The sequence below is a fragment of the Arvicola amphibius genome, chromosome 10, assembly GCF_903992535.2.
Source record: "Arvicola amphibius chromosome 10, mArvAmp1.2, whole genome shotgun sequence".
Lineage (NCBI taxonomy): Eukaryota > Metazoa > Chordata > Mammalia > Rodentia > Cricetidae > Arvicola > Arvicola amphibius.
Window position 1 is genome coordinate 83,351,246 of NC_052056.1, and position 27,792 is coordinate 83,379,037.

Genomic DNA, 27,792 nt, shown 5'->3' on the forward strand with positions numbered 1-27,792 from the left:
ACAGTGATAGCAACAGTTTTCCTCGTTACCAAATTCTGGGAAAAAGGAAGAAGGAGCTGCCAGCCGGACACAGAGGAAGCAGGGTATGCAGGAGGAGAGGTAAAAGCCACAAGCCATGTGACAGCATGTAGACTAGAAACAGGTTATTTGAAGTTATAAGAGTTAGTTAGGGTGCTGGAGAGATGGGTAGTGATTAAGAGCACTGGCTGCTCTTCCAGAGGTCCTGAGTTCAATTCCCAGCAAACACAGATCTTTAATGAGATCTGGCGCCCGCTTCTGGCATGCAATCGTATATGTGCAGAAAGAACATTGTTTATGGAATAAATAAATGGATCTTTAAAAAAAAGTTAGTTAGAAACAAGCCTAAGCTAAGACCAAGCTTTTATAATTAATAAGAAGCCTCTGTGTCATTGCTTGAGAGCTGGTTGATGGGACAGAGGACTCATTATGGTGGAGAACAGGAGTCCCTGAGAATCCAGGTGAACCCACAGACCCTCTAAGGTCACCCATTCTTGCCTTCAGTTTGGAAAACCCCGTCTCCACCCCTCCGATCCATTCTGTGAAAGGAGACACCAGCAAACACCAGAACCCCATTTCTACAGGAGGGACACTGTGGATCCTGGAGAAATGAAGCCGCCACCTAACCACACCTGGAAGACACAGATTCCAGCAGGGTGTCATGGCTGCCGACACGGCCTGCTGCACATGGCACACCCATGTGGCTTTCTAACAACAGGTGGTGCTTCATCTTCCTTTTTTATTTTCAAACACCCTCGGAGAGACACACCCAGGCAATAAGTATAATTAATTTATAGCTTTATGATCCACGCATCCAGACTTAACTGCTCAGGATTACCCCAGTAGTCATTAAGGGACACTCCAGGAAAGGTCCCAAGACAGGGAGATGACACACGGGGAGTCCTGAGTCCAAGGAATTCTCGTGACCCAGAAGGGGAAACCTATGCGCATTCTTTATCGTCAGATAAAATGCCACAGAAAGGTGGACTCCGTCGGGTGCACCCTCACAGCATGTGCACGAATGTTCTAGAAGCACCCTTGTAATAGTGAAATGCCACGAGATAGCTCCGTGAGCCAGGAAGGGGTAGGGCAGGCGGAGCATAGTCCCACAATGGATTAGTACACAACAAGCTAGAAGCCAAATCCAATCACCCACCGTCTTGCAGATGGACCATATGGATGCGGTAGGGGCGGCATTAGGGAATAAGGGGGAAAGAACACACAGCATGACTCCATCTACATGAAGACCGGTGCAGGGCAGAGAGCCTGGAGACCAAAAATCAGGCAGTGGGCAGGAGGAGCGGGAAACACTGCACCCTACAAGGTCTGCCTCTTCGTGGGGTTGCTGTTGGCCACATGGCTGTGCTCCCTTTGCAGATTTCAAATTGCTCAGACCATTTGAGCCACCCCCTCCCCGTCCTTGTTTTTCTCCCGTTTGAAAAAGTAAGTGTTGGGGGTCAGGAAAATGGCTCAGTCAGTGAAGTGTCTCCTGCGCAACCCTGAGGACCTGAGTTCAGGTCCCCAGCACTCACATTGAAAGCCAGATGTGGCAGCACACATCTGTAGCCTCAGCACCGGGAGGCAGAGCTGTAGCCTCAGCACCGGGAGGCAGAGGCAGGTGACTCCCTAGAGCTCGCCAGGTCACAGATTAGTGAGAGCATCTGTCTCAAAAAATAAATACATAGAGAGTAATTGAGGAAGACACCCAGCTCTGGCCTCCATGCATGCAAGTGCCTGCAAACACATGCTTGTACTCACACTCCCCCTGGAAAAAAAACAAAGAACAAGCTACAGACATGGTACACTTAGACCCTCTGGCACATCTGAAATTCTGTCCCTTTCAACAGAGCTCTACAGGGATGTCAGGATGTCACTGCTCCAGTGGTGTGGTCTCGGTGACTAGACCAACTGGAGCAAGCTCTGGGACGGAGCACCAAGAGGAAGGCAGAGCTGGGGTTGTGGATACAGCTTCCTGCCCACAGGAAAGTCCTGTAGGGCTCTGCCCCGGAAACTTGAATCCCATGAACTGACACGTGCCGCAGTCAGCTGCCACCGGCCCCAGTCGTCTGTGCAGCAGGTGGCCTGGTGGGCTCTGTCTTACAAGGGGAACTTGTAGACAAAATCCGCCATTCCCTCACTTCTCTTCTTCCCGCCCCACGGCGGTATCCCCCAGCCCACTTCTCTAGTGTTCCATGCAAACAGGCTCTGAAAGTCAGACCCAGTCAGAGAGAGGTTGTGTCCCACCAACCAGGTCACCACCCTGCCTCAGGCCTTCCTGTTTCTGTCTGTGCATAGCTCAACACTTTGTGAACAATGACTGTAAGGCAGGCTGGGCATCCTGGGTGGGGGGAGGAGGCAAGGCACAAGGTTTGCAGTCCAGGGAGGGGGCAGGCAGGGAAGGGTTAAATAACTCGATAGCCTGGAGCAGGCACTAGGAAGGTGCTAAGAGAATGCACAAAGAATGCCCGGTGGGCCAAAGAGGACGGTGGGAAGATCAGGGAGGGCCTCTGAGAGGATATGAACAGAGGAAGCTTTTCATTTTAATTTGATTCACATCTGGTGAAACATGAGCTGGCAGGGGACTGAGTGGACCACAGTAGCAGGCTGGGGAAGAAGCTGGGGCGGAAGGAGAAAGAATGCGCGGGAGGGACCTGGAGTTGCCTAGGCCTGACCACCAGGTGAGGGGTGAGGGGGTGTGGCCTGGAGCTGACACCCAGGTATCCAAATAGAGCAACAGAGGTGGGCATAGCAGGGTCTGGCACACGATTGGGACTCAGAGCAGACGCCAAGGGGACACAGCCAGCACCAAGAGTCACACACCCGGCTCGGCTGAAGAGGAGAGTTTTATACAACACCAGAACCGCCAGTTGGACTCTGCCAAGCAGTTGCTTCTCTGCAGGTGAACGGCCCCAGGGGTGCTCCCACCCACATCCCAGTGGGCAAAGGAATCACAGCCGCAGCCACCAGGCTAAAGATCGGCTATCGCTCAGACTCTAGTCTCACAGTGGCCCCCAGCCAGCCAGTCTCTGGGGTCCTGAAAACATGAGCTGGGCAGAGGAGGAGGGCACAGAATGAAGCGTTTTGGCGGAGGTGGTGTCAGGGTATGTGTCTACCACCCCAGTGCTCAGACGGCAGGGGCAGGAAGGATGCCAAGTTAGAAGCAAACTTGGGCCACACAGCGCTACGGTCTCAAACTGGATAGTAGGTTGAAAGGAAGGGGCCACAAGCCAAGGAATGTGGTGCCTCCAGAAACAGGAAGGGGATGAGGGCAGACTCCTCTCCATGGCCAAGAAACAATGCCCACTGTCGGAATCTTAACCTCAGGGCTGGCCCCTTCGGACTTCGAGTGATATAGCCTGTGGCTAATGAGAGCTGGTGGGACATTTATCAGGGTGGCATTATCTTTAGTTCCCTATCTGTAGCACTGAACTCATCAGGGGTGCAGAGACCAGAGATTAATGGGACTGCAAGCCGGCAGCAGATAAAATCCTGGTGCCACCCTCTCGCCTCAGTCTGGAGGCAGGGAAGCAGTGCAGAGGAGACACTTACCAAACCTGCAGGTGCTGACGTTCTGAATGCCAGACTCGAGGCACGGACAGAAGCCTTCATTGGGTGGATAGACGGACCCATTGGCAAACAAAGTCTTGGGGGCTGTGAAGCGATAGATGGGGATGCCTTCAAACACCCCTGAATTGTGGTAGGTGAGTTTCATGGACCTGCAGGGAGAAGGCAGGGTGAAAATTATTTCCTTAGTGCTCTACTTAGCAGGAGAATCAGGGAATCAAAGTCATTCTTGGCTACACAGCAAGTTCAAGGCCAGCCTAGATAGATGATATGACACTCTGTCTCAAAAAAATCAAAATAAAATAATAATAATAAAACGTGAGCAAAGTTGCACCTGCACTGCCCACCTGGTAAATTTTCTCCTTGTTCCCCAAACAATAAAGAAAGCCAGCACTTGCACTGTCCTGGTGCACCAGGTGCGGTCCCCTGAGGTAATCTCAAGTTTACAGAGCCCCTGTCCATTTACAGTGAAATGCTATTCTCTCTCCTCTCTCCTCAAGATAGGGTTTCTCTATGGCTGTCCTGGAACGTGCTCATAGACCAGGCTGGCCTCGAACTCACAGAGATCCACCTGCCTCTGCCTCCTGAGTGCTGGGATTAAAGGTGTGCGCCACCACCGCCCGGGACCATGCTCTCTGGATAGGGACTGAAGCACAGAGGACTGTGGAAACTAGGGCTTTGGGCAATGATCTCCTGTGGATGCTGAGGCACAAGCAATCACCAGGACCCCTACTGTCAACCTGTAGTAGGATACCACCCCCTGCTTCCCTCACCCCTCCTGCCTCACTCCACCCACCAAGCGCTTCCGAGGTGCTGTTCAAACATACCCCTTCCTGCCCCAGGAACTTTGGATCCCACCTCTCCCTCAGCCTGGAATGCACACACATCAGACTTCGGCTCTCCGGGTCTCCCTTGCCCACCCTCACTCCTCTCCATCCATTCACCCCGTGGTCCAACCTCAATCATATTCCTGATTGGAAACAAGGATGGGGTGACCCACTCTGTCCATAGTCAGCACCCCGCCCCACACACACAATCTGCCCGATCCAGGGCTACACAGCAAGACCATCTCAGGGCAAATAAGAGTCCAAATGGGATGAACTCATTACATAGACCAGGCTGGCCTCAGACTCAAAGGGATCCACTTGCCTCTGCCTTGAGTGGTGAGATTAAAGGCGTGCGCTGCCACCACCTGGCTGGCACCCAGATTTCTAAGACCTGATACTAAACAAAAGCTCTTCTCAGTAATGTCTAGAATAATATTTTAGATAAATAAATTTATATATCCAACAAATAAATATCTTAGTCAAATAAAATATTATTTTCACACAGTGTGATGGTAAGTTTGGTCAATTTGACATATCTAGAATTTCCTGCAAAGAGGCTCTCAATAGGAGAGTGTCTACATCAGGCTAGCCCGTGAAACTGTTGTGATTCCCTTAATCGTTGTGGGAAGACCAAGTCCACAGTGGGTGGCACCATTCCCTAGATCTGGATCATGGCCTATATGAGAGTGGAGCCAGCTATCTGAGCCCTAGGTGTGAGCGCACTCAGTTTAACTCTCTGCTCTTGTAAGTGAACTGACTAGCTGCCTGGAGTTTGGGCTTTGGTCCCCACGCCCACCCACATGGATAGATAGTAACCTGAAATTACAAGCATGGTCTGTTTTTAAATTTATGTGGCAGCACCAACTCAGAAGATCTTATCAGGTCGATGTTAAATTCCCTGATTTTGAGCCTTGTGATTGTGTAAGAAAACACCTTTGTTTTTGGAGAAACCCCCCCCCCCCCACCAGGGTTGATGGAAAGGGATCTGGCCTGCATCCCACTCTCAAGGGATTCCAGGAGAGAGCAAACAGAGGAGTGTGTGGAGCAATGGTTCCAGAGACGAGCAAAGAGAATAGAAACACAGGGAGCAACTGGCTGCCATGTGGGTGAATGCACAAGAGTCCTGCGGTCAAGTGCTGGTCTCAGGGGGGTGCTACTGGATTGGGGAAATCTTTAAGAAGTGGGATCTATGCCTGGTTGTGGTGGCACACGCCTTTAATCCCAGCACTTGTGGGAGGGAGAGGCAGGTGGATCTCTGTGAGTTCGAGGCCAGTCTCTCCTACAGGCTAGTTCCAGGACAGCCAAGGCTACACAGAGACCCTGTCTTGAAAACAAACAAACCACGTGGGATCTAATGGTAGGGCTTCAGGTCATTCAGGGTGGCCTTGAAAGGGGCTGTGTGATCCCAGGCTCTTCCTCAGTTTCAGTCACAGGTTCATTAGAAACACTAACCTGGCTGAACCCAGGGCCTCACGTAAACCAAGCAAGTGCTGCACCACTGAGCCACACCCCTCAGAGCTCCCACCACACCACACTGCCTGCAAGATCTTCAAAAGCATCTTGAGCGTGTTCTGAAAGCTCAGAACCTGGGAGGGAAATGCATCTTTCCTTTCCCTTTGTGCCACGGGTATAGGTGTGCCATGGGTGTGTTTATATGTGTACGTGTGTGCACGTGTGTGTGTTGTGGGTCAGACACCGAGAGCGGATTTCTTTTGCAGTCACTCTTCCACCTCTTTTTTGAGATGGTCTCGCTGTGAACCCAGAGCTCACCCATTCTGCCAGGTTGAACAGCTTTCCAGCTCTCTCCCCCCTCCGCCTCCCCAGTGCTGGGTTCCTAGGCAAAGGCTGCTGCCAAGTTCTGAGGACTGAACTCAGGTTCTCTTGCTAATGGTGAATCCTTTACAGACTGAGCCTTCCCCAGCCCTGAGCCACCTCAATCACCTCTGTCATCGACAGAGGCCAGGCTGAAGATGTTTCCTCTAAGTCTGGAATCCTATTTGGGGACTGGGGCATGAGTCGAGAGAAGAGCACTTACTTAGTGTATGTGAGGCTCTGGGCTCCATTATCAGCGCGTGTGCACTCACGCACACACACACATGCACGTGCACACACACACACACGCACGTGCACACACACACAAATGGGCTGGAGAGATGGCTCAGTGGTTAAGAGCACTTACTGCTCTTCTAGAAAGACTTAAGTTCAGTTCCCAGCACCCACGCTGGGCAGCTCATCACCCACCTATAACACAAGCTCCAGGTGATCTGACACCTTCTGGCCTCCACAAGCACCCACGTGCAGGCACACAGACCCACACAAATACAATAAAAAATAGCAATACATTTTTAAAAATAACAAAGCTCAATAGATAGTTATAGTTGTTTTCCTTTGTTATGATAAAAGTAAAATGGATATAAATACTGTAACTGTAATTCTAACTTGATAACTGTTTGTTATATGTAATTTTACTATGTTAAAGTTAAAGCCTTTCTTTTTTGTTTAAACAGAAAAAGGGGAAATGATGGAGGATTCTTATTGGCTAATAAACAAACTGCCTTGGCTTTTTGATAGGGCAAGATTTAGATAGGTGGAGTAGACAGAACAGGAAGAAGGAAGTGAGGTAGATGGCTCAGACAATTGCCCTGCCTCTACAACCAGTTGCGATGAAGCCAGCCACCAGGTCAGACATGCTGAATCTTTCTGGGTAAGACACCACTCGTGGTGTTACATAGATTATTAGATATGGGTTAAAGCAAGAGATGTGAGATTTAGCTAATAAGAGGCTGGAACTAACGGGCCAGACAGTGTTTAAAAGAGTACAATTTGTGTGTTGTTATTTCGGGCGTAAAGCTAACCATGTGGGAGCCGGGCAGGACGAAAAGCAGCCCTGCCCGCAGCTCATCACTACAAAGCTCTGCTTTTGAATGTAGCCAATGGGGCACGAGCACTGAGGCACAGACTTTGCTTACCCATCACGGTTGTGCTCACATCTGGCACGGAGCACAGCTGCCTGTGTTAGCTGGAGAGGCAGACGACTCAAAGGTCAGCCCGATGAATTCCCAGGCCAAGGTCACCTCCAGCGTGGCCAGAACGGAACACCAGCTAGGGCACCACTCAGGAATGAGCCCAGAGACCCACCACGTCTCCCCAGGCCACAGTAGGGACCCTGGGATGGTGGAGCCCAAGCTACAAGGCCTCAGCACACCTCTGAGACAGGGGAGTTGGAAATTGGTAGACTGAGCAGGAACTGCACCCAGCAGTCAGTCCTGGAGACCCCAGGCCTCCAGCTCCACTTCACAGCCTCAGACCTTGACCTTTTCCTGCCATCGCTACTCTCATGACGGAGCCCTCAGCAGCCACTGGCTCAAAGCCAGCGGGGGGGGGGGTGCTGTTTAGGGGAGGTTGAGGACCCCTTAAGGTGCAAATCCTCAAGCAACCAATATCCAAAATAAATCCCCTGCCCAGTAACCCCTGTGTTTTGTTCCAGTGACAAGACAAACTGAGCCATAGGACGCAGCGGGCCAGGCCCGCACTCCCTAGGAGCAGAAGCAGAGGTAGGGAGTCCCCATGCAAGCGTTACCTGCAGGCCTCCGGGCTGAAGAATTCCAGCGAGGACTGGGGTGTCATGAACGGTGCCCACATCTGCCCGGAAGTCCCGTTGATCATGTTGCACTGCTCCGAATGCCAATAGTTGATCTGTGGGCAGACAGGATGAGATGCAGCCTGAGAGCCAGCCGATGCCTGCGCCTAAGGCATGCCTCCGTGCAGATATCACCATACTCAACCCGGGCACAGAGCAGGCTGTGTAGACAGACCATCAAGCCCAGCTTCCTGTTCCCTCCCCGCCCCCCACCAGCGGGGCCTGAACACACAGCATTGTTGGGGACTCTGTTAAGTCATCTTTACAATGGGTCTATCGCCCACATCTTCCTGCTCCCTCCCCCAAAAGTCAACATACACACCCTGCAGACAAGGGGAGCTGGGACATGCCAGGGGAGCCGTTAAGGTGACAACAGGAACAGCTGAAGACCTGGAAATGGAATCCATCGGAGTGCCTACCTCTAATCAGGGAGGCTAGCACTCTGAACCAATGCTCAAGACAGCCACAGTGGCGCACGCCTTTAATCCCAGCACTCGGGAGGCAGAGGCAGGCGGATCTCTGTGAGTTCGAGGCCAGCCTGGTCTACAAGAGCTAGCTCCAGGACAGGCTCTAAAACTACAGAGAAACCCTGTCTCGAAAAACAAAAACAAAAAACAAACAAACAAACAAAAAGAATGGTTGCTGCCTGGGTGTGGTAGTATACACATCTGTGATTTAAGCACTGGGGAGGCAATTGAGATAGGAAGATTGAAAGTTTGAAGCCAGCCTGGGATACAAAATGAGACCTTATTTCAAAATAAAAATTTAGTGGAGTGGTGGTGGCAGACGCTTTTAAACCCAGCACTTGGGAGGCAGAGGCAGGAGGATCTCTGTGAGTTTGAGGCCAGCCTGGTCGACAGCATGAGTTCTAGGATAGCTAGGGCTGTTACATAGTGAAACCCTGTCTCGAAACACCAATAAAGAGGAGGAGGAGGAGGAGGAGGAGGAGGAAGAGGAGGAGGAAGAGGAGGAAGAGGAGGAAGAGGAGCAGGGGGAGGAGGGGGAGGAGGAGGATAGGAACAGTAAGATGGCTCAGCAGGTCAAGCTTGCTGAGAATCCCCCAGTGAAGGGCTGGGGGTATGGCTTGATGGTAGAGTCTCTGCCTAGACTCTCCAAGTGAGGGCCTGGGAACAGAGTTCAGTGCCAGCACGCCTACAACAATCCCTCACTGAAGGACTGGGGGTGTGGTTGAGCGGCAGAGTCCCTGCAGAGGATGCACAAGGCCTGGGCTCCATCTTCAGTGACTGACAAACATAACAATACAAAAGCACAATATACACAAAGATGTCCTAAGGAGAAGAGCCAACTGCAAAGTAGCACACAACAGGATTTCTGTGTGTTCAAAGAAGGAAGGAAAACACATTTCTCTGGATACACAGAGGTGCGGTGGTGGGTAAAGGGCCAGGAAGCTGTTCCCACAAGCAGCACTGGGGGTTTCCGGGTGGGTCCAAGCAAGGTGCCGGGCTCCATTGTCTTATCTTTATGGGAATGTCTTCCTGTCTGCCTTGTAAACGAGAACGCAGGGCAGAAGAGTGAAGAGTTCCCAGCAGAAGCTCTCAAGGGGCAGTTCCTGGACCTGCGACGTCCCCGGGTGACCCTGACGCCCTCTCGAGAGCGCTTGCTGTACCCCAAGGCTTGTCCCCAATATAGTCCCTGCTTCAGAGGATTGGGACTGTCTCCCCTCCTGCTCACCTTGCTGAGTCCGTTCCATCTGTCCACCAGGTGAATCCTGCTGAAGTTCTGGACGCCCGTGAACACAGTGAAGACACCAGAGTCCGAGTTATTCATCTGGGGGCAGGCGGAGAACAGCGACCTTAGCCCGGGATTGGGGGCCCCACCTGTTCTTCAGCTACCATTGACTCAGTGATGGGGACAGGACCCAGGGCCTTGTACATGCTGGGCAAGTGCTTGGCCATTGGACCACACCCTCAACCTTTTTTTTTTTTAACTTCACATTTTGAGACAGGGTCTCACTAAGTTGTCCAGGCTGGTTTTGAACTTGCCATGCTCCTGCCTCATACTCCCATGTACAGAAATGACAAGCCTACTCCATCAGGCCCAGCAGTTAATTAAGAATAAAAAGGCATTTAAGTGGGGAGTAGTGGCACACATTTTAATCCTAGCACTCAGGAGGAAGAGGCAGATGGATCTCTGAGTTCAAGGCCAGCCTGGTCTACATAGTGAATTCCAGGGTAGCCATAGCTATATAGGAAGACCCTGTCTCAAAACAAAGAAAAGAAAGAAAAAAGAAAAAAAAGAAATAAAGCACTCAATACAAATTCCCCAGGGGAAAGAGTAACACGGAAGGATCTAGAAGCTCAATGGAAGAGCCAGCATGGTAGAATGGCTCAGAGGTCACAGAAGCAATAGCTCTGTTAATCCCAGATTGGCTAAGCGGAATGGCTGGGGAGCAGAACTTGGTGGAATGTTCTCTGTGTCCTCACCTGTCCCCACAGGAACCCCTATTCAAGAGTCCCAACTCAGATGTGAGGAAGAGTGGGAAGGACAGGCGCAGAAACAGGGCTTTACCTGGGGCTTCTAACACCGGACATTCAACCTGCTGCCCTTAGTCCACCTTGTTACATGTCCACCACACGGGGTCCTCACCTGGTCACTGGAGATGCGGTACCTTACCCATAGCCTGCTCTCCACAGGACTGTATATGTATTTCTATTTTACGTGTATGAATGAGTCTTTTGCCTGCATGTTATGTCTACGCATGCAGTGTCTGAGAAATCCAGAAGAGGGCGTCAGATCCAACTGGAGCTACAGAGGGTTGTGAGCCACCATGTGGATGCTGGAAATAGAATCTGGGTCCTCTTGAAGAGCAGCCAGTGCTTTTAACCACTGAGTGGTAAATTTCATCTAAGTTCCGTAAAACAGGTCCTGGAGCTGTGGGTGACTTGGTCATGCCACTGACCCTTACTTCAAGCCCATGTCATTAGCAGACCCCCTCAGAAGAAAGCTGAGCTGGAGCAGGGAGTCAGCGTCAGGGTTCAGGGACCTCAGGTTACGGATGGTCAAGACTGAGAATAAGGGGCACCTCTAAGTAGCACTTAATGGGACATTCGAGATATGTGTCTTGAGAATCCAGGCTTCCTCCAGCAGAGCCTCAAATTTCTAAGCTAAACCAGTCACACACCCCTTGAACCGGATCAAGCTACACCCGAATGCAATAGAGGCATTTTCTGTTATATGAGCTGCCAATTTCCTCTATTTTACTTAAGCTGGTTTGAGTTTAGGGTCTTCACCCGACAGCTGGCTTCCACAGCAGTCTGTGTGGACGGAAGACACTTACCCCAACAAACAGGCCAAACTTGCCCTTGATGGGGAACATCTCTGGGAAATATTTGTTGATAAAATTCACGAAGGGATCGTCGTAGCCCCACAGGATCTCACCAACTGTGCGGTTCATAAAGGCACGCTGGCCCAAGGTGGCCAGCCCCAGGGTCATCATCAGCTTCAGGCCTGCGGACTTGTCCTCCATTATTACCGAACCCCCCTGCAAAGTCAAGGACACGGGGCTAGGGAGATGGATGTGTTTCCCTCCTCCACCTTCATCAGGTGTCAGGCAAAGAGCTGGGGCCCTCAGTGTGGACCCTTCTCTGGTCCTTGTTGCCAGGGGTGTTTTCCCAGGCAGGCACGAAGCTCAGGCCAGGCATTCAGAAGCCCTCCTCAGCCGCTGTAACTGCAGAGCCACAGCTGAGGCCTGGCAGGAGCCAATGAAGCACCAGGAGATGCTCTGCAGAGCAGAGTTGGGACACAGAGAAGGAGGTCCCCAGGCTGTCCTTCAACCTGAGGGCAGTTGAGGCTGTTGCCAAGATTAGGAACAGGCCTGCCAGAGAAGAGGGCCCGCAAAGCTCTGTTCACAACTAGGATGCCAACCCCACGCTATCAGCAACACGAGCCCAGAAATGGAGCAGATTGAGACAGTCTCCCCAAACCCTGCAGTCCCCTCTTCTAGGTTTTTACCACAAGGTCTCAAGATGTAGTCCAGGTGGACTTGGAACTCAGTATCCTACCTCAGCCTCTTTGTGGGGACTCCAACCCACTTTTCATGTCTCCTCCCCACCTCGACTGGGAGTCCAGGACTTCCGCTCCCCCAGGGTCAAAGTACCCTGAGTGCAGCTGCAGATATAGTTTTTGTGTTGGCTTTCCTCTGCAGCATGCATCGGGGCCTTGGTTTTTCCAAAGGCCGCCCAACCAAAAGCCTTCTGCCTCCAGGGCAACACATAGCTGGACTTTCCAGGTATTTTCATTGAGTGTGTTATGTAGCCCCCACACCCTCACAGGTCCCCTTCATTTTCCGTAATCTACACAGGGTTTCTGTTGTTTACTGGGGGTGCCACAGCTCATATATGGAGGTCAAAGGATAACTTGTGGGAGTCTTGTGGGTCCTGGAGGTGATTAAACTCAACCACGAGGGTTAGTGGCAGGCACCTTCTACCCACTGGGTCAGCCTGCTGGCCCAGCACGAATTGCTATTGTTTTTTAATACCAAGTGCCAGATGTGGTGGTGCACACCTTAGTCCCAGCACTTGAGGTAGAGGCAGACAGATCTCCACAAGTTCAAAGTCAGCCTGGTCTACATAATGAGTTGCAGGACAGCCAGGGCTGCATAGTGAGGCTCTGTCTCAAGATAATAATAATAAACAAACAAATAAATAAAAATAAAAATAAACAAAAATTCTCCCTCCGGCCCCGTCGGTCTTGGGGACATCTCTGACAACAGACCTGGGGTTGGCAGCCAGGGAGGCTGAGGGGCAAAGCCAGCCAGCAGCTAACTGTGTTGCCTTCATGAAAGTTGGTGTTTCTGACAATTTCCTATGTCTGGGGCTGGGGGTGGGGAATCAAGAGAATCTTCCAAAAGATATGAAAGTCAGACCGTGGGGTCTGACCCTGGCCTGGTGAGGCTGGCCCAGCTGGTGTCTGGGATATTGTCCTTGGGGAAGGTCCTCCTGGCCCCTCTTTCTCTCGCTTCCTCCCCAGGGCAGCTGGGACTACTCTGACATGAGTGGGTCCCAGCATGCACTGAGGTACTTATTCAGCAACTCCCAACACAGTGTCCTCAATAAATAAATAAAAAATGCCTGCTCTTCCCGACTCCCTCCTGCCTAGTTCACGTGATCCTACCAAACTGGTCCCCAGTGGCGCTGACCTTTAGGCTTCATCAGGGACCACGATGGGGGTCCCAGAGTTTCAGATGGGAAGTAAGGCAAGGAGAAGGATGGAGTGGTCTGGAGAGGAGGGGAGAAAGTGGGGGAGGCATGGGGTAGACACAAGGCCACAGCCTCACCAGGACCAGGATGTTAGGCAATACGATGTAGTCACTCTCTGAGCCCCGGGACCTGTCGGGCTGGAAATGGAGGCTGCGGTGCTCCACGAAGGACACGGTGTCGTTGTCGTTGAAGGTGATGTTGGCCTTATGTCTGTATTCCCTGTGGAGAGACACTGGATCAGCTGGGTGTGTGGAGCCATATGGAAGCTCCCATCGGCTCCTAGCACACCCTGGCAGCCAGGGACCCCAGAGCGCTGGTGTGCTGGCCACCAAGGCCAGGTCCTTGAAGCCACCCACAGTGGGTACTATCATCTTATCATCTCCGTCTCACAGATGGGGAAACAGGCGTACAGAAGTAAAACTCGACCGGGGTGGAAGACCAAGCAGCCACTCTTGAGTCCATAGTTTCAACCGTGAGAGCCCAGGACTGGGACATGTGCCACTGAAAGCAGACACCTCTGAGCCTCAGCTTTTGCATCTGTAGGGTGCACCTCAGCAGGCGCGCACCCACTGGAAACCAAGGAGAGAGGTGCTGGCAGGCAAGCCCTCGGCCCTATGGTACGGTAAGCTGGCTTCCTTGCTCGTCCCAGTGCCACCATTCTCCCACCTCAGGGCTTTTGCATTGTTCATCCTACCGTTCCAGGGCCACTGTCCCCTCCCATCCTTGAAGTCACAAGTCTCCCCACACAGGCCCCCTAAAACACAAGCCCCCTCCGTGCTCTGTCCCTTTTCTTATGTGCCATGTTAACTGGCTTCCTGCAGCACTGCCTAACCTTCCTGACTCCATAGCAATCATTTTGCCCCTTTTGTACCCTCTGTGCCCACCCGCCCCCATGCACACACACACACACACACACACACACACACACTAGCCCAGGCCCACAGCATCACTCCACAAAGAAACCGTCAGCCATTATGGCCTCCCGCTTCTGTGCCTGGCCCACATCTGGAGCAATCTCCAAGGCTCAGCACAGCAGAACCTCCACCACCACAGCCCCACCCCACCCCACCTGGCCTCACCTGTAGACGTAGGGCCCACGCTCCCGCACTATCGGCTTCTCGCCCTTTAGGATCTCGTCGGGGTTGACCACCTCGAAGAAGTAGATGGACAAATAGAAGGGGACGGGAATCTCCTTCCACATCGCAAAGGACAGGCTGCTGGGGTCTATGCGGACATTCTGTAGGGAGACACAGAAAAGTGCATGAGGAGGGGCTTCCCAACCTAAGGTTCACAGAAGCTGCCTGAGACTGGCCCGTGCCAAGGACCCCAAAGACACACCAGAAAAGAAAGGTGGCTGTGGTGGTCTGAATGAGAATGGCCCCGTGGGCTTATGTATTTGCATGCTGAGACCCCAGCCCGTGAACTATTTGGAAGGACTAGGAGGTGTGGCCTTGTTGGAGAAGGTGTGTTGCTAGGGGTGGGCTATGAGACTTCAAAAGCCCAAAGCAGGGTGGCAGTGGTGGCGCTTGTCTTTAATCCCAGGGCACTCAGGAGGCAGAAGCAGACAGATCTCTTTGAATTCAAGGCCAGACGGGTCTACAGAGTGAGTTCCAGGATAGCCAGGGTTTGCAGAGAAAACCTGTCTAGAAAAACAAAACAAAACAAAAGCCTCCTCCAGGCCCAGGGATGTAAGGTCTCAGCTATTCCTTGAACACCATGCCCACATTACCTGCTGCCATGCTCCCCACCGTGAGGAAATGGATTAAGCCTCTGAAGCTGTAAACAAGCCTCCAGTTTCTTTTCTACGAGTTGCCTTGGTCATGGTATCTCTTCCCAGCAAAACAGAATGCTGGCTAAGACAGTGCTCTTAAGGGGAGGCGCTCTTAGGACTGGAGCCCTGCACGGGTGGCCGTGACTCGGCGGCATTTCCACTTCCATTCAGTCACTCATCCATTAAGCCATTCGCTCATTCATTCATTCATTCATTCATTCATTCATCTACATTCATTCACGGATCATTTCACTTTTCATTGTTTATTCCCTCATTCCTTTATACTAATCCATTTGTTCCTTTATCCACTCCTTCCTTCCTTCATTCATTCACTCATTCCCTCATCAAGCACGCTATGAGCAACAACCCTTGACAGGTTAGGTTCCAGGAGTGGCAGACAGCAGTGGGAACGAGACAGACTTGTCTGTCTCCAGCCTTGTGGGACTCTTACTGAATTAGGGAAACACAGGCTCTGTGCATCGGGAGGAAGGAAGCCAGTGTCATGTGACATGTTGAGAGAGCAAGGAAAGGGAAGAAGACACTGGGAAGAGGATTACTGGCAGTCACCAGCTTCGTGGGATAGAAAAAGCACCAAGCGGGGGCCGGGGTGTGGCTCAGGGCTTGTCTAGCACACAGGCAGCCTTGGCTTCAATCACAGCTGTGAAAAGCAAACAAAGTGGTTCAGGGTTGTCCTCCCAGTACTTTGGGGCGCTGAAACAGGAAGATGGTAACTTTGAGGTCAGCCTGGGATCCGTGATGAATGAGACTCTTCTCAAAACAAAACCACCAATTTTCCCAAAGGCTCTGACCCTCTGCTTTCTATAGAGCTAAGAGTCCCCGCCCCCAGCTCTTCGGAGACAGCAATGTCCAAAAGCCATCACCTTCGACTGTGTCGGAACTAGGCCTTCCAGGACAAGGACAACTATCCCGCTGTCCCCAAACAGCCAGAAACAACAGGTGGCAGGCCAGAGCTGGCAGGGCAGGCTGACACTGGACCACACTCCCCTAGGCCTAGCTTACCTCTCAGAGCCAGAGTTTGTTCTTGAATACTACAAGGCCCCGTCACGGAAGCCACGGTTGGGTCTAGCCTGTCCTCTGTGGGACTCAAAGAAAGTCAACCGTCTGCTGAGGATGAATTCCCAGCTAGGAGAGGCCACGTCACATCTTCCTACAGCTGTAGCCTCCTGTGGCTGCATTCAACCACAGCCTGAACATCTGGCACACACGGAGAGGCATTTCAGGACCCTGGTGGCGGCAGCCAGAGTGTCCCTGGGTGCCCCATGCCAGGCCTTGCCCTCTGTACTGTACTTCACACTCTTGGCCAGCACCATAGCCCTTTGATGCAGCGACTGTCATAGTCATTTTACCCTGGTGACACAGGAGGTCTTGCCATGGACCAAGCACAGTGTCCACCTCATGGGGCCACTGGAAGGTTTAAATGAGAATTGACAAGGAGCAACAGCTGGATCAGACGGGCCCCTGGCATCACATTGTCATCCAGTGAAAAGTGACCCTCCCCACTCTGCCCCACACTCAAGAAGGTGGATTCTGGCCCACTGTGACTACAGAATCGCTTTTTTTTTTCAGTCAAAGAGACCAGAGACACCAGGATATGAGATAAGATGACAGTCATGAAACTCAAGGCCAAACACAGCTGATTCTGTCAATCCATCCATCCCCCTTCCCAAGGTCAAAGATAACAGCTCTGGAACACAGAGTGGGAGAAACCAAGGTAAGTCTCCTGAGGACAGTGCTGCCCCCAAGGATCCCTTAGGCCAGTCCAGCAGGCAGAAAGGCACCTGGGAGAGCACAGTTGGGCTGGGTATTAAACACTTCTTTGAGGGGTGGCGAGACAGGTCAGTGGGAAGATAAGGGGTCAGTGCTTTTTGGGTGAGCATGACCAGAGTTCAATCCCTAGAACACACATAAAAAAGCTAGGCACAGTGGCATAGGCTTCTCATGTTATCACTGGGGAGGCAGAGACAAGGAAATCCCTAGGTCTCACTGGCTTGCCAGTCTAATCACCAAGTACCAGGCAAATGACTCTGTTTCCAAACATAAAACACAGACAGACAGACACACACACACACACACACACAGAGTCAGAGAGAGAGACAGAGAGAGAGAAAGAGACAGAGAGACAGAGAGAGTACTTCTCCCAGAGGTAAATAAGAAGCCTGAGGTCAGCACTCTGGAAGGAGAAGTAGGTAGATCTCTCTCTGTGAGTTCCAGGCCAACCAGGGCTACATAATGAAACCCTGTCTCAAAAAGAAACTACACAGGGAACTGGAGGAGTGGCTCAATGGTTAAAAACACTGATTGCTCTTCCAGAGGACCTAGGTTCAATCCCAGCACCCACATGGCAGCTCACAACACATGGCAAAACACAAATGCATTTAAAATAAATATTTTTTTAAAGCTCCTTTTAAAAAAAAGAAGAAACAAAACAATGAAGATAAACCCAGGACCAGGTGTGGGATTTCTCCCCTTAAGTTCTTTTTTCGTTTGTTTGTTTGTTTTTGTTTTTCAAGACAGGGTTTCCCTGTGTAGCTCTGTAGACCAGGCTGGCCTCAAACTCATAGAGATCCACCTGCCTCTACCTCCTCCCAAATGCTGGGATTAAAGGTGTGTGTTACCACCGCCCAGCATCCCCTCAAAATTTAGGTCAAGGAGATCTCAAACAATACAGGCACCTGATGGTAAGACTCTACTGCTGACGATACCACACACATTGGTCACAGAATTTAGAGAAATCACATTGGTGCTGACCTGGAAGCTTCCTCCCTGTTCCACTTTCACAATGCGAGAAGGCGCTATGCAGGCAGCTGGGGCTGAAAAATCCAACAGTCTCACCCAGCTGTGACCCCTGCAAGCTACCATAATAACCAGCCTGGTAAGGTATGCATGCCTTCACTCCCAGCACTCAGGATGCAGAGGCAGGAGGAGTTTGAGGCCACCCAGAGCTACGCAGTGAGACCCTATCTCGAAGGACAAAAGAAAAGCATATAAAATATAAGTTAGATGGGCTGTAGAAGAACCTGGGAGGAGCAGCACGTCTATACCATTGAAATACATTGTGTGAATGCTGTAATCTCAAAGAATAAATAAACGATGCTGTATTTAAAATGTAGGCAAGGGCTTATCCAGCATGTGCAAGGCCCTAGGTTCAATCCCTGTCACCGTGACGAAGCAGACAAAATGGGAAAAGTTAAAAGAAAAAAGATCTAGCTGTGTGTTGGGGCGCACGACTGTCGCCTCAGCGTTCAGGCAGCTCTAGCTGTGTGTTGGGGCGCACGACTGTCGCCTCAGTGTTCAGGCAGCTCTAGCTGTGTGTTGGGGTACACGACTGTTGCCTCAGCGTTCAGGCAGCTGGGGCAGAAAGTTGGCAGCCTTGCCAAGGCCAGCATGACCCTACAGCAATCGTTCATCTCACAATAGCAAGAGAACAAAACAAAGACCAAACAGGTTGTGCCAGAAAGAGGTCCCAGGGGGGAGTTCCAGCAAAGGCTGGCCAGCTAGGAGAGCGTGCCGGGCTCCGTGTCCACCCATGACAGGGGTGTTTGTAAAGTGAGGCTCTAGGAAACATCTGGAGATCCACTGGGAGATTGCCAACCTGCCTCTGGCAACACGGACAAGCCCCACGGGTGCTCACGACTGCGTGTGTGACCTGGTGGATTAAGTCAGTTCCATTCCCGGCACAGTGGATGCAATGTAGTACTACGGGGGAAGAAGAGAAGGCAGACGCAAGGCACACAGGCTGCGTGAGTCCTACTGTGTGGTGAAGGCTCCAGGACAGACAAGGCTGGCATGTCTCCATAAAGGTTTACTCATTTATGTTTTGAATCACTGCAGTTACTTATTTGAGCATGTGGGTATGGATGTGGGTTTGCACATGCCTGGGCACACATGTGGAAGTCAGAGGACAACCCGTAGAAATTGGTTTTCCCCTCCCACCATGTGGGTCCCAGAGGTTGAACTCAGGCTTGGCAGCAAGCCCACTGGCCCATCTCGCTGGCCCCTAAATTGTATATCCAAACTGAAATTCACCCATAATATTAAAAAGATAAGCTGTAAAGTCAATTAGGATGTAATTTCCCAGCAACTGTGCAAAAATAGGAAGCCCAAGCAAAATAAGCGAGGGCACAGATGAGGTACACAGCCTGGAGAGACGGCAGGTAGCCGTGTGCATGTCTGATAGGCCGCATCTGTGCAATGCCCAGTGGCTTGTAGAGCCCCTGTTCAGCGTGGAACCCAGAACACCAGCTTCCAAATGCTGCTCGTTCCCCAGGGCAACCTCCGCAGCCAGAATGACCTCCATTCTGGTGGCAGTATTTCTGACTCCTATACTCTGCCCCCTGCTCCTCTAGGGTAGATTCCTGGATTCTTTGCATGTGATGAGATCTCTTGTAGCCCAGGCTGGCCCTGAACCCTCTATGTAGTCGAGGGTGGTGACCTCAAACTCCTGATCTTCTCCTGTTTCCACCTCTGCAGTGCCGGAATTAACCATGTCATTAAATCAGGCTTCTAGTGGCTTAGATTTTTATTAATTTTTTGTTTTTAACTTGTGGGGGTCAGCTGTGGAGAGACGGATCAGTGGTTAAAGGCACCTGCTGCTCTTCCAGGAGACTGAATCTGGTTTCTAGAACACACAGAACTGCAACTCCAGCTTCCATGAGCTCCAACACCCTCTTCTGGCACCGGCACACATGAACCCCCCCCCCCCACTCCTCTTCTGAACCATTTCTCTGGCACCCTCCCCGACACACACACCATGTTTTAAATGCCAATCGCCCACATCCCAGGGATGTCACAACCCGTATCAGTAAGATCACATCCCAGAGTTTGAAAACTCTGCCCTAGAGGAATCTCAAGGTGCAAGAGCCCAGCAGAGCTGGAGAGTGCCCGCAGGCCCTCATCCGGAACAGACTAGCTCGGTTCCCCTCCCTGAGGGCTCTCAGGAAAGCTGGCAGGGCAGGCTCCCCAAAGATCCCGCTTGGCTCTTTTGGTCACAGGGGACTAGCCAGAGCCTCAGATGCCTGGGGTGAGAGCAGCTGGTTGGGGCTTCGCGAGACTAAAGTATGAAATGCCTTGAGCCCGGTGATTAATGCGGGAAGCATAATGCCAATGGCGTTGTGGCCTTTCCCTTATCTGAAGCTTGTGGTCTAATATCTTTCAAAAAAAATGTTTTTTAACTTTGGAGTTCTTTGGCTGACAAGATGACTCAGCGGGTACAGACACTCACCCCTAAGCGTGAGGGCCAGAGTTGGGTCCCCAGGACCCACATGATGGAGGGACAGCACCTACTCCAGCAAACTGCCCTCTGGCTTCTGCACACGCTCAGGCATTTGCATGCCCACCTCCCCACCAAAATGATTTTTAAAAATTTAATGAATTGACCCTGTTAACATTGACTCTGAGCCCGTTCCTCCATCTGGCCCCGGTGGCATCTCTAGCGACATGTCCTGCCATCGACCCCAACACTCCAGCAGCCCGGCATCCTTGTTCTGCCTTGGAAGCTTGCACACTCTCACCCAGACCCTTGCATGCTGTTCCTTCTGTCTTCTATGTGCTTGCCAACAAAGCCTCATAGGCGAGGCCCCCTGGGATGCTGGGTCTGTTCTCAGGAAGGCCCACACAGCTCACCCTGAGCCCCGAGCTCCCGCACCCACTCTTGTTTTTTCCGCGGCACTCCTTGTTTTCCCAGTCACGTTAATGAACTCATCCTGTGTATTGTGCTTATGTCTCCCTGCCAGGCCATAAATCCCACCAACGATGCTCACGCTGCATCAGTGAACTCTAGGCAGCGCCAAGCACCTGGCAAGACCTCAGAAGACTTGGAGGAAGGAGCTGAAGCCAATCCTGGAACACCATAATCCACCAGTGTGGGAAACGAACCCCCAGAGGACCCGGCATCCTGTGGGCACTTTTGATATAGAATGGGCTTGAGAACAGAGTTCTGATGGCTCAGCCGTAAGTATAAGGGCCTGAGGTTACCCCTGACCCCAGCACCAATACATAAAGCCAGGTGTGGTGATACATGCTTGTAGTCCCAGCACTGAAAAAGTGGAGACAGCAGGATGCCTGGGGTGAAACCCAGATCCTAGTGAGAGACCCTGCATCAGAGAGGTTTGGTTTCTAACAAGAAGCCACGTGAGATGGGATGGGACCCTCGGGAAGCGTGGCCTCACTGGGAAACAACTGTGAGGTGCAGATTCTCTTTGGCTTCTGATTTCCCCGATGCAATCTCTCTGCTCACAGATGTTTCCAGCAGCACACGGCAAGACGAAGTGGCCTCATTAGACGTAGGTGATGCCAACATCAAGACTGGATCCTTTATTATAGCAACACCAACAGAATAATATGCAGGGACTTCCTCCTCTGCCAGTAGCCATAAACTGCCTCAACCCCACTCTGCAAGTCTTGGGGACCCCCAAAATGCACTCCAAGTGCCTGAGAGATAGGAACATTGGAGCAATCTCCTTGCTCTGGACAATGAGGGACTGGGTGTTCCAATCATTTGCTTGTACCCCCAAATACATACTAGGCAAGTGGCTCAGTGCCCCAGCAGTGACCTGGGTGCTGGGGTACAGCAGAGAATAAGCGAGCTTGCCTTCCAGAGTAGAACTGGATGGGGTGGCGGGGCACCAGATAAACAAATGCTTTGGGGTCAGGCCTTTAATCCTAGCACTCGGAAGGCAGAGGCAGGCAGATCTGTGTGAGATTGAGGCCAGCCTGGACTACAGAGCAAGTTCCAGGACAGCCAGAGCTACACACAGAGAAACCCTGCCTCAATAAATAAATGAGCAAACAAATAAACAAACAAAACCAAATGTTTTGAGTCAGAGGTGAGCTCTGGGCCACCCAAACCAAAGAGAGCACAATGGCCATGGGGTGAGAGGGCGCTCTGACTGTAGCCAGGGTAATTCTCAACTAAAGGTCATCCTGCCGGATGTTAGAGCCAAACATACCTGGATCTCAGAGACTCCACGCAAAAGAAAACGAGACAGATGGAGATGATCAGAGGTGCTGGGGACCTGAGGTCTCCGTGTGGGTAACAAGACACTTTGGCACACTTCACCTCATGGACTCTCTGACCATATATCACAGGCACAAGGCACCAGGCCAGGAGCCTCTATCCCATGAAGACCACAGAGATGGAACCTCACCCAGGCTCTGTCTCCACATAGAACCACACAGGGTCTGCAGGCCACTGTTCTTAGCCTCTCCAGGGCCTTCCCAGTGGCTCAGCTCAAGTGCTGTGGTTTCATGAAGCAATCATTAATCTGACCCAGGAAATTGCAAAGCCCAACCCCTCCCCTAGGAAACACATTTTAGGCTCAAAAACACAGCTCTGGCTGGGTGGTGGTGGCGGCGGCAGTGGTGGTGACGGCGGCAGTGGTGGTGACAGCGGCGGTGGCGCACACCTTTCATCCCAGCACTTGGGAGACAGAGCCAGGCAGATCTCTTGAGTCTGAGGCCATCCTGGACTACAGAGTGAGTTCCAGGACAGCCAGCGATACACAGAGAAACCCTGTCTGCAAAGCAAACAAAAAAACAAAACACAGTTCATTGCCGATGGGCTCACCAGGCCTGGTTCAGGGTTGAGGCAGATCCTGCCCACTCTGAGCCAGCCAGTCACACTACACGAGCCCTGTGCACACAGGGAGGATGCGCCCCAGTGGACAATCCAGCCTGCAGTTTGGAGACACCATATATCGGAAGAGGCTGGAGAGACGGCTCAATGGTTAGGTTCTCTGGCCACTTTGAGGTCTGGCAGGTCCTGCAGAGTGGTCCAGTTCCCAGTACCTTCATGGCAATACATGACCATCCTTAACTTCACCTTTAAGGAACCTGCCACTCTCCTCTGGCTTCCACGCGCACTCAGGCACACATGTGGTACACAAACATACACCCAGGCACAGGTGTAGCGCCCAGACATGTACGCAGGCAAGACACTCACACACCTTTGAAAAACTCTTTAGAAGAAGTTTTACAAGGAACCTACACGCTTGCCCCCGAAACAACCGGAGGGACGGGGGTTATGGGACGGACAGAAACTGAGAGGCTGAGTCAGGCCTGACTCTTGCTCCTTCCCATCTCAGCTGCTGTTCCTCCTAAGTAGGCCTCAAATCTACCAGCTTCCAGCCCCATCCCAACCTGCCCCCAATGCTGCCTGCTCTCCCCCTGAACCAGAGAAATCATTTCATATGGAAGTCAGAGCAGCAAACTCACCTTCCCACCCTTCTGGGGGTTCCCTGGGTCTCAAGTCGAGCACCAGATCCCTGGCAGTGACCAGCGAGGTAGTCTCCCTCCCCTGCATCAGCCCAACATCACTTCTCTGTACCGCCTACCTCACTCACTCTTCACATTCCCCTAGGGTGCTCCCGAGCCCGTGGGCCCGTTGCACCAACCCTCCCATGCCTGGCACACTTGCCATCATCTCTCATCTTCCCCATCTCCTTCCACAGCCTCTGCTGAGCCCTCAGTACACAAGAGGCTGTGTACTAGGCCTGAACCACAGTGGTGAAGAAAAGGGACAGGACCAATCTTTGTAAAACAGCCCCTCTTCATCACACCCTTCCCACACCAAGAATTTCTGTGGCTTCAGGGACAAGCTCCCTCCCCCCAACATGCATCCAGAAATTCAAGTTGTGATGGAGAGAGCTACAGCAGTCACCCTGGATCCTGAGGCAGCTTTAAGACTAAAAGCCACACACAAAGGATGGCAGAGCATAAAGATCGGTGACCTATGACTTCATAAAGCTATCCCACCAACTCTGGAAATGTCCCCTAAATTCACAAGGAGCTCTATGGCATATACTAGCACGGCTAAAATGAGAAAGACTGTTAGTCACAAATGTCGGCAAGGATATGGGGCAACTAGAAGATGCACATGTTGCTGGTGGCAGTGTGTGTTGGTGCCATGGCTTTGCCTAATTGAAGCTGAATACCTGTCACTGTGACGTGGTAGTCCACTCCTATCCTGGGGAAATGTCAGCATCCACCCACAGGCTACCCATAAATGGTTTCAAGAGTTTCACCACAGTAGCTCAATACACAAGTGTGATATCCATGACCACACAGTCACACACTAGAACATTCCCTAGACGTCAAAGGGTGTGGCTGCTGAGTCCCTCGGGTTATGGGAAAACTGGTTTCTGCTCTGGTGACACACAAGGACAGGCAGACATATCTTTAAGGAAGGTAGCCTCAAGATGCATGTCTCCTGACTTCTGTCTGACTCCAGCTTGACAGGGCAGGGGACCTGTCCAGGTATAAACATCAGGGCCCCAGGGAGGAAAGATCTGCTGGCTCCATCAGAAGGTCCCTAGTGGGTACCTCACTGCCCCTCCACGGCAGCTTCAGGACTCGGGGGTCATACCAAAAGCATCCTCACTGCCAGTGGGTTTCTCTGGGGCCAGGAGCAATAAAAAACCTCAGGAAGCTCCCAGGTTGGGCATGACTGGACAAAGACATATTGGTACCTGTGTATATATCCATCACCGAGCATACTCCCTGTGCTCCCGAAGGTAGCCTGCAATAAGGGCCATCCAGATGAAATCCCGCAGGGCTGAACCCCCACAGTACTGAACATAGAGCAGATTCATACACCAAATGTGTCTGGACCGTGGGCGGCTGTCAGTGAGTGAGACCTCGTGGGAAGCCTCTGAGGCTGGCTTTTGCTCTGGGGCCTATAACTGTTTAGCAGGCTTCTGTTAAGCAGTGATTTTCCTAGACTGGAGAGCAACTCCAGTCCTCAAGTTGCAAGGGCCAGGCGCTGACATCAGAGCACTTGTGTGGTATGTGCACAGAGCCCTGGCTTCACACACACACACACACACACACACACACACACACACACACACACACACTCCATTCCAACAGGGCACAGCCCGAAGACACCCTAACCCACAGCTCACATGGTGACTGCACCCATTGCCACTCCCACTTAGCCCCAACGAAGAACAGCACAGGCTGAGAACAGTCATTCATTCATTCCATTATTCATTTAGCGGTTCATTCATTTGTTCATCCGTCCCTCCAATCGTTTTCATTCATTCCACCAGGCCCAAGCCCCTCCAAGGCCCCAAACTGGTACTGAGCACTATGAGGCAAAGTTAACCAAACTGGATTCTGCCCTCAGGGAAGGGGCTGTGAGTGGACAAGAGGATTCTGCTAGTCTGCATGACTCAGGGACAGGAGAGGAAGCACTCGAAGCGTCAGGTGCATCTGTGGGCATGCGGTGGCGGCGGCACCAGCACCCTTAGAGGGAGCACCACACAGTGCCGCATCATTAGGAAACAGCAATTAAAGCAGACTATCACCCAGTCCTGGAGCCTGTCACCCACTCCCACCTCTCTGCAATCTGTCGCTCAATCCTAGATGTCACTCAGAAAGATGAAAACAACTTAGTGATGCTTCCAGAGGCTTCTACCGCAACCCTAAACTGGAGCCTGCTGAACAGGGGCCAGTTTGCTCAGGACACGGCCTAGCAACAAGCAGCAACCAGCCATGACTCTCACCACCCTCAGGCTGAGCTGCCCTAAGTCACGGCAGAGCAGGGCCAGGGTCCCACCCTGAAAGCAGAGACAAGTCAATGCAGAACCCAGCTCGGTTTTAATGAAGGCAATCCATGTGGCAGGAAGACTGGGTGTGGCAACTCACATCTGTAATCCCTGAACTCAGGAGGCTAAAGCAAAAGGATTGCCGTGACTTCCATGACAGCATGACAGCCAGAGCCTGTCTCAAGAAAGAAGGAGGAGGAAGAGGAGAAGGAGGAGGAGGAGGAGGAGGAGGAGGAGGAGGAGGAGGAGGAGGAGGAGGAGAGAGAAGAGAAGAGAAGAGAAGAGAAGAGAAGAGAGAAGAGAAGAGAAGAGAAGAGAAGAGAAGAGAAGAGAAGAGAAGAGAAGAAAAAAATTGAGAAGCCTGGTTGCCTTCCAAGTGCCCCAAGGGATTCTAGGAGCTCCTGTTTCTTGTTCTTGGGCCAAAGTGTCAGGCTAATGACAATAGCTATCATTTAACAAGGACCAAGTCAGGTGGTGAACAGGTATCTTTTCTTGTAGTTTTTCTGACAGGTTATGCAACCCAGGCTAGCCTGGACCTCAGTGTGCAACTAGGCTGGCCTCACACCGATGATCCTCCTGTCTCTGTTTCCTGACAGCCATATGCCGGATACACACTTGACACACACAGCAGGCTGTGTTGTTTACCCACCCAAGGTTCTCTGCCCTCTAACCCCCACTAACCTATGGCTCACCTGTCGGGTAGAGAGCCCTACCTCTCAGGGAAGGTGGCTCTGACTCTAGACTGAGTGAGGCATCTCTGGGAGATTTCTAGAGAATTCTTTCAGTAGCAGCTATGGACTTTAATATTTAGAAATGTGAGAGAGGTCTCCATTGAGCCAGTGCCACACAAGGCCAGATGAGGCCATGGGGCTGGGTTGGGCCAGGGCTTCCATCCTCAGCTCCCGACCATAGCCTGGTCCCCAGACTGTTGCATGGCACCCGCATGGCCCCTTCCAGTGGCAATGCATGCAGTGGTTTGAAGCACAAGGCTATCCCAAGAAAGGCACCCACTCACAAACACCCCTATGTAGACAGTACCACAAGGGCCTCCAGCTCTGCCCTGGCTGAGGTTCAAGAATGCAGTCAGAAGTCGGCCAAACCTCAGAGGAAGGGGCAGTGGTTACAGCACCAGCTATGGCTCAGGGCCACACTTCTAGGGAATTGAGATTTTCTAAGACTTTCATCAGGCTGGAGCACAGCCACCATAGACACTGGGTCCTCCATCTACAAGCCAGAGTAAAGAGGCTTGCGACCCACGTCCCTTCAGGGGGAAACTGGCCACAACTGGCTTATTCACTCGCATTGCGGTGAAGCCTCCAGAGCTGACCACTTTTAAGCATCCACTCCCATGGCATTGGGCAACTGTCCCCACCAATGGCCACAGACTACCTCCCGTCTGCCCTTCTGAGACCGTCCCCATTCAACACTCTACCCAACCCCTTTCCCCTCTCCCCAGGACCCCACCTCACCACCTGGGTACTCTAAGGGCTCCTGCGAACAAAATCACACTGCATCTTGTTGTAGAATATTAGTTTAAGATGTGTTACATTTCTTCATGCTGTGGAACATTTGCTTAATGATGCACAGATGTGTTGCATTCTTTTTTGTTGCATTTGTTTAACTCTGTGAAGTTGTGTTACTTCACCTGTCTAAAACACCTGATTGGTCTAATAAAGAGTTGGACGGCCAATAGCAAGGCAGGAGAAAGGATAGGTAGGGCTGGCAGGCAGAATAAACAGAAGGAGCAAGAAAATGAGGAGAGGAGGATGCTAGGAGCCAGCCACCAAGCCGGCTGCCCAGCCAGTCACCGAGAAAGAAGTAAAGAAAGGTATACAGAAACAGAGAAAGATAAAAGCCCAGAGGCAAGAAATAGGATAACTTAAAAAAAACTGGTTAGAAACAAGCCAAGCTAAGGCTTTTAAAAGTAATCATAAGCCTCCATGTGTGATTTATTTGGGAGTAGGGTGGTAGGCCCCTCAAAAGAGCAAAGAGTACAAAGCAACCTACAACAAGTTACACTGGAGAGTGATTCTCTGTTTAGCTTTTCGAGACAACGGCTTCACGTGGAAGCTGCAGCTGCTTCTCCAAATACCTGTGACCTACTGGGTTTACAGAGGCTGTCCTTGTGGGTGTGCATGACCTTTGACCCTCTGCAACCTGCAGCCCGACAGGTGTCCTGAACATCACA

General features: G+C 51.7%; 1 protein-coding gene across 2 annotated transcripts in view; it reads right to left on the bottom strand.

The window, feature by feature from the left end:
- Window positions 1-27,792, bottom strand: part of Scarb1 (scavenger receptor class B member 1) — a 66,734-nt gene that overhangs the window by 15,109 nt on the left and 23,833 nt on the right. For both annotated transcript variants that reach the window (XM_038344619.1, XM_038344618.1), the window contains exons 2-7: window positions 14,348-14,505; window positions 13,346-13,487; window positions 11,348-11,551; window positions 9,742-9,837; window positions 7,990-8,105; window positions 3,568-3,734 (exon numbers count right to left, since the gene is read on the bottom strand). In XM_038344619.1, the coding sequence (XP_038200547.1) occupies window positions 3,568-3,734; window positions 7,990-8,105; window positions 9,742-9,837; window positions 11,348-11,551; window positions 13,346-13,487; window positions 14,348-14,505 (883 nt within the window). The remainder of the gene's footprint in view (window positions 1-3,567; window positions 3,735-7,989; window positions 8,106-9,741; window positions 9,838-11,347; window positions 11,552-13,345; window positions 13,488-14,347; window positions 14,506-27,792) is intronic.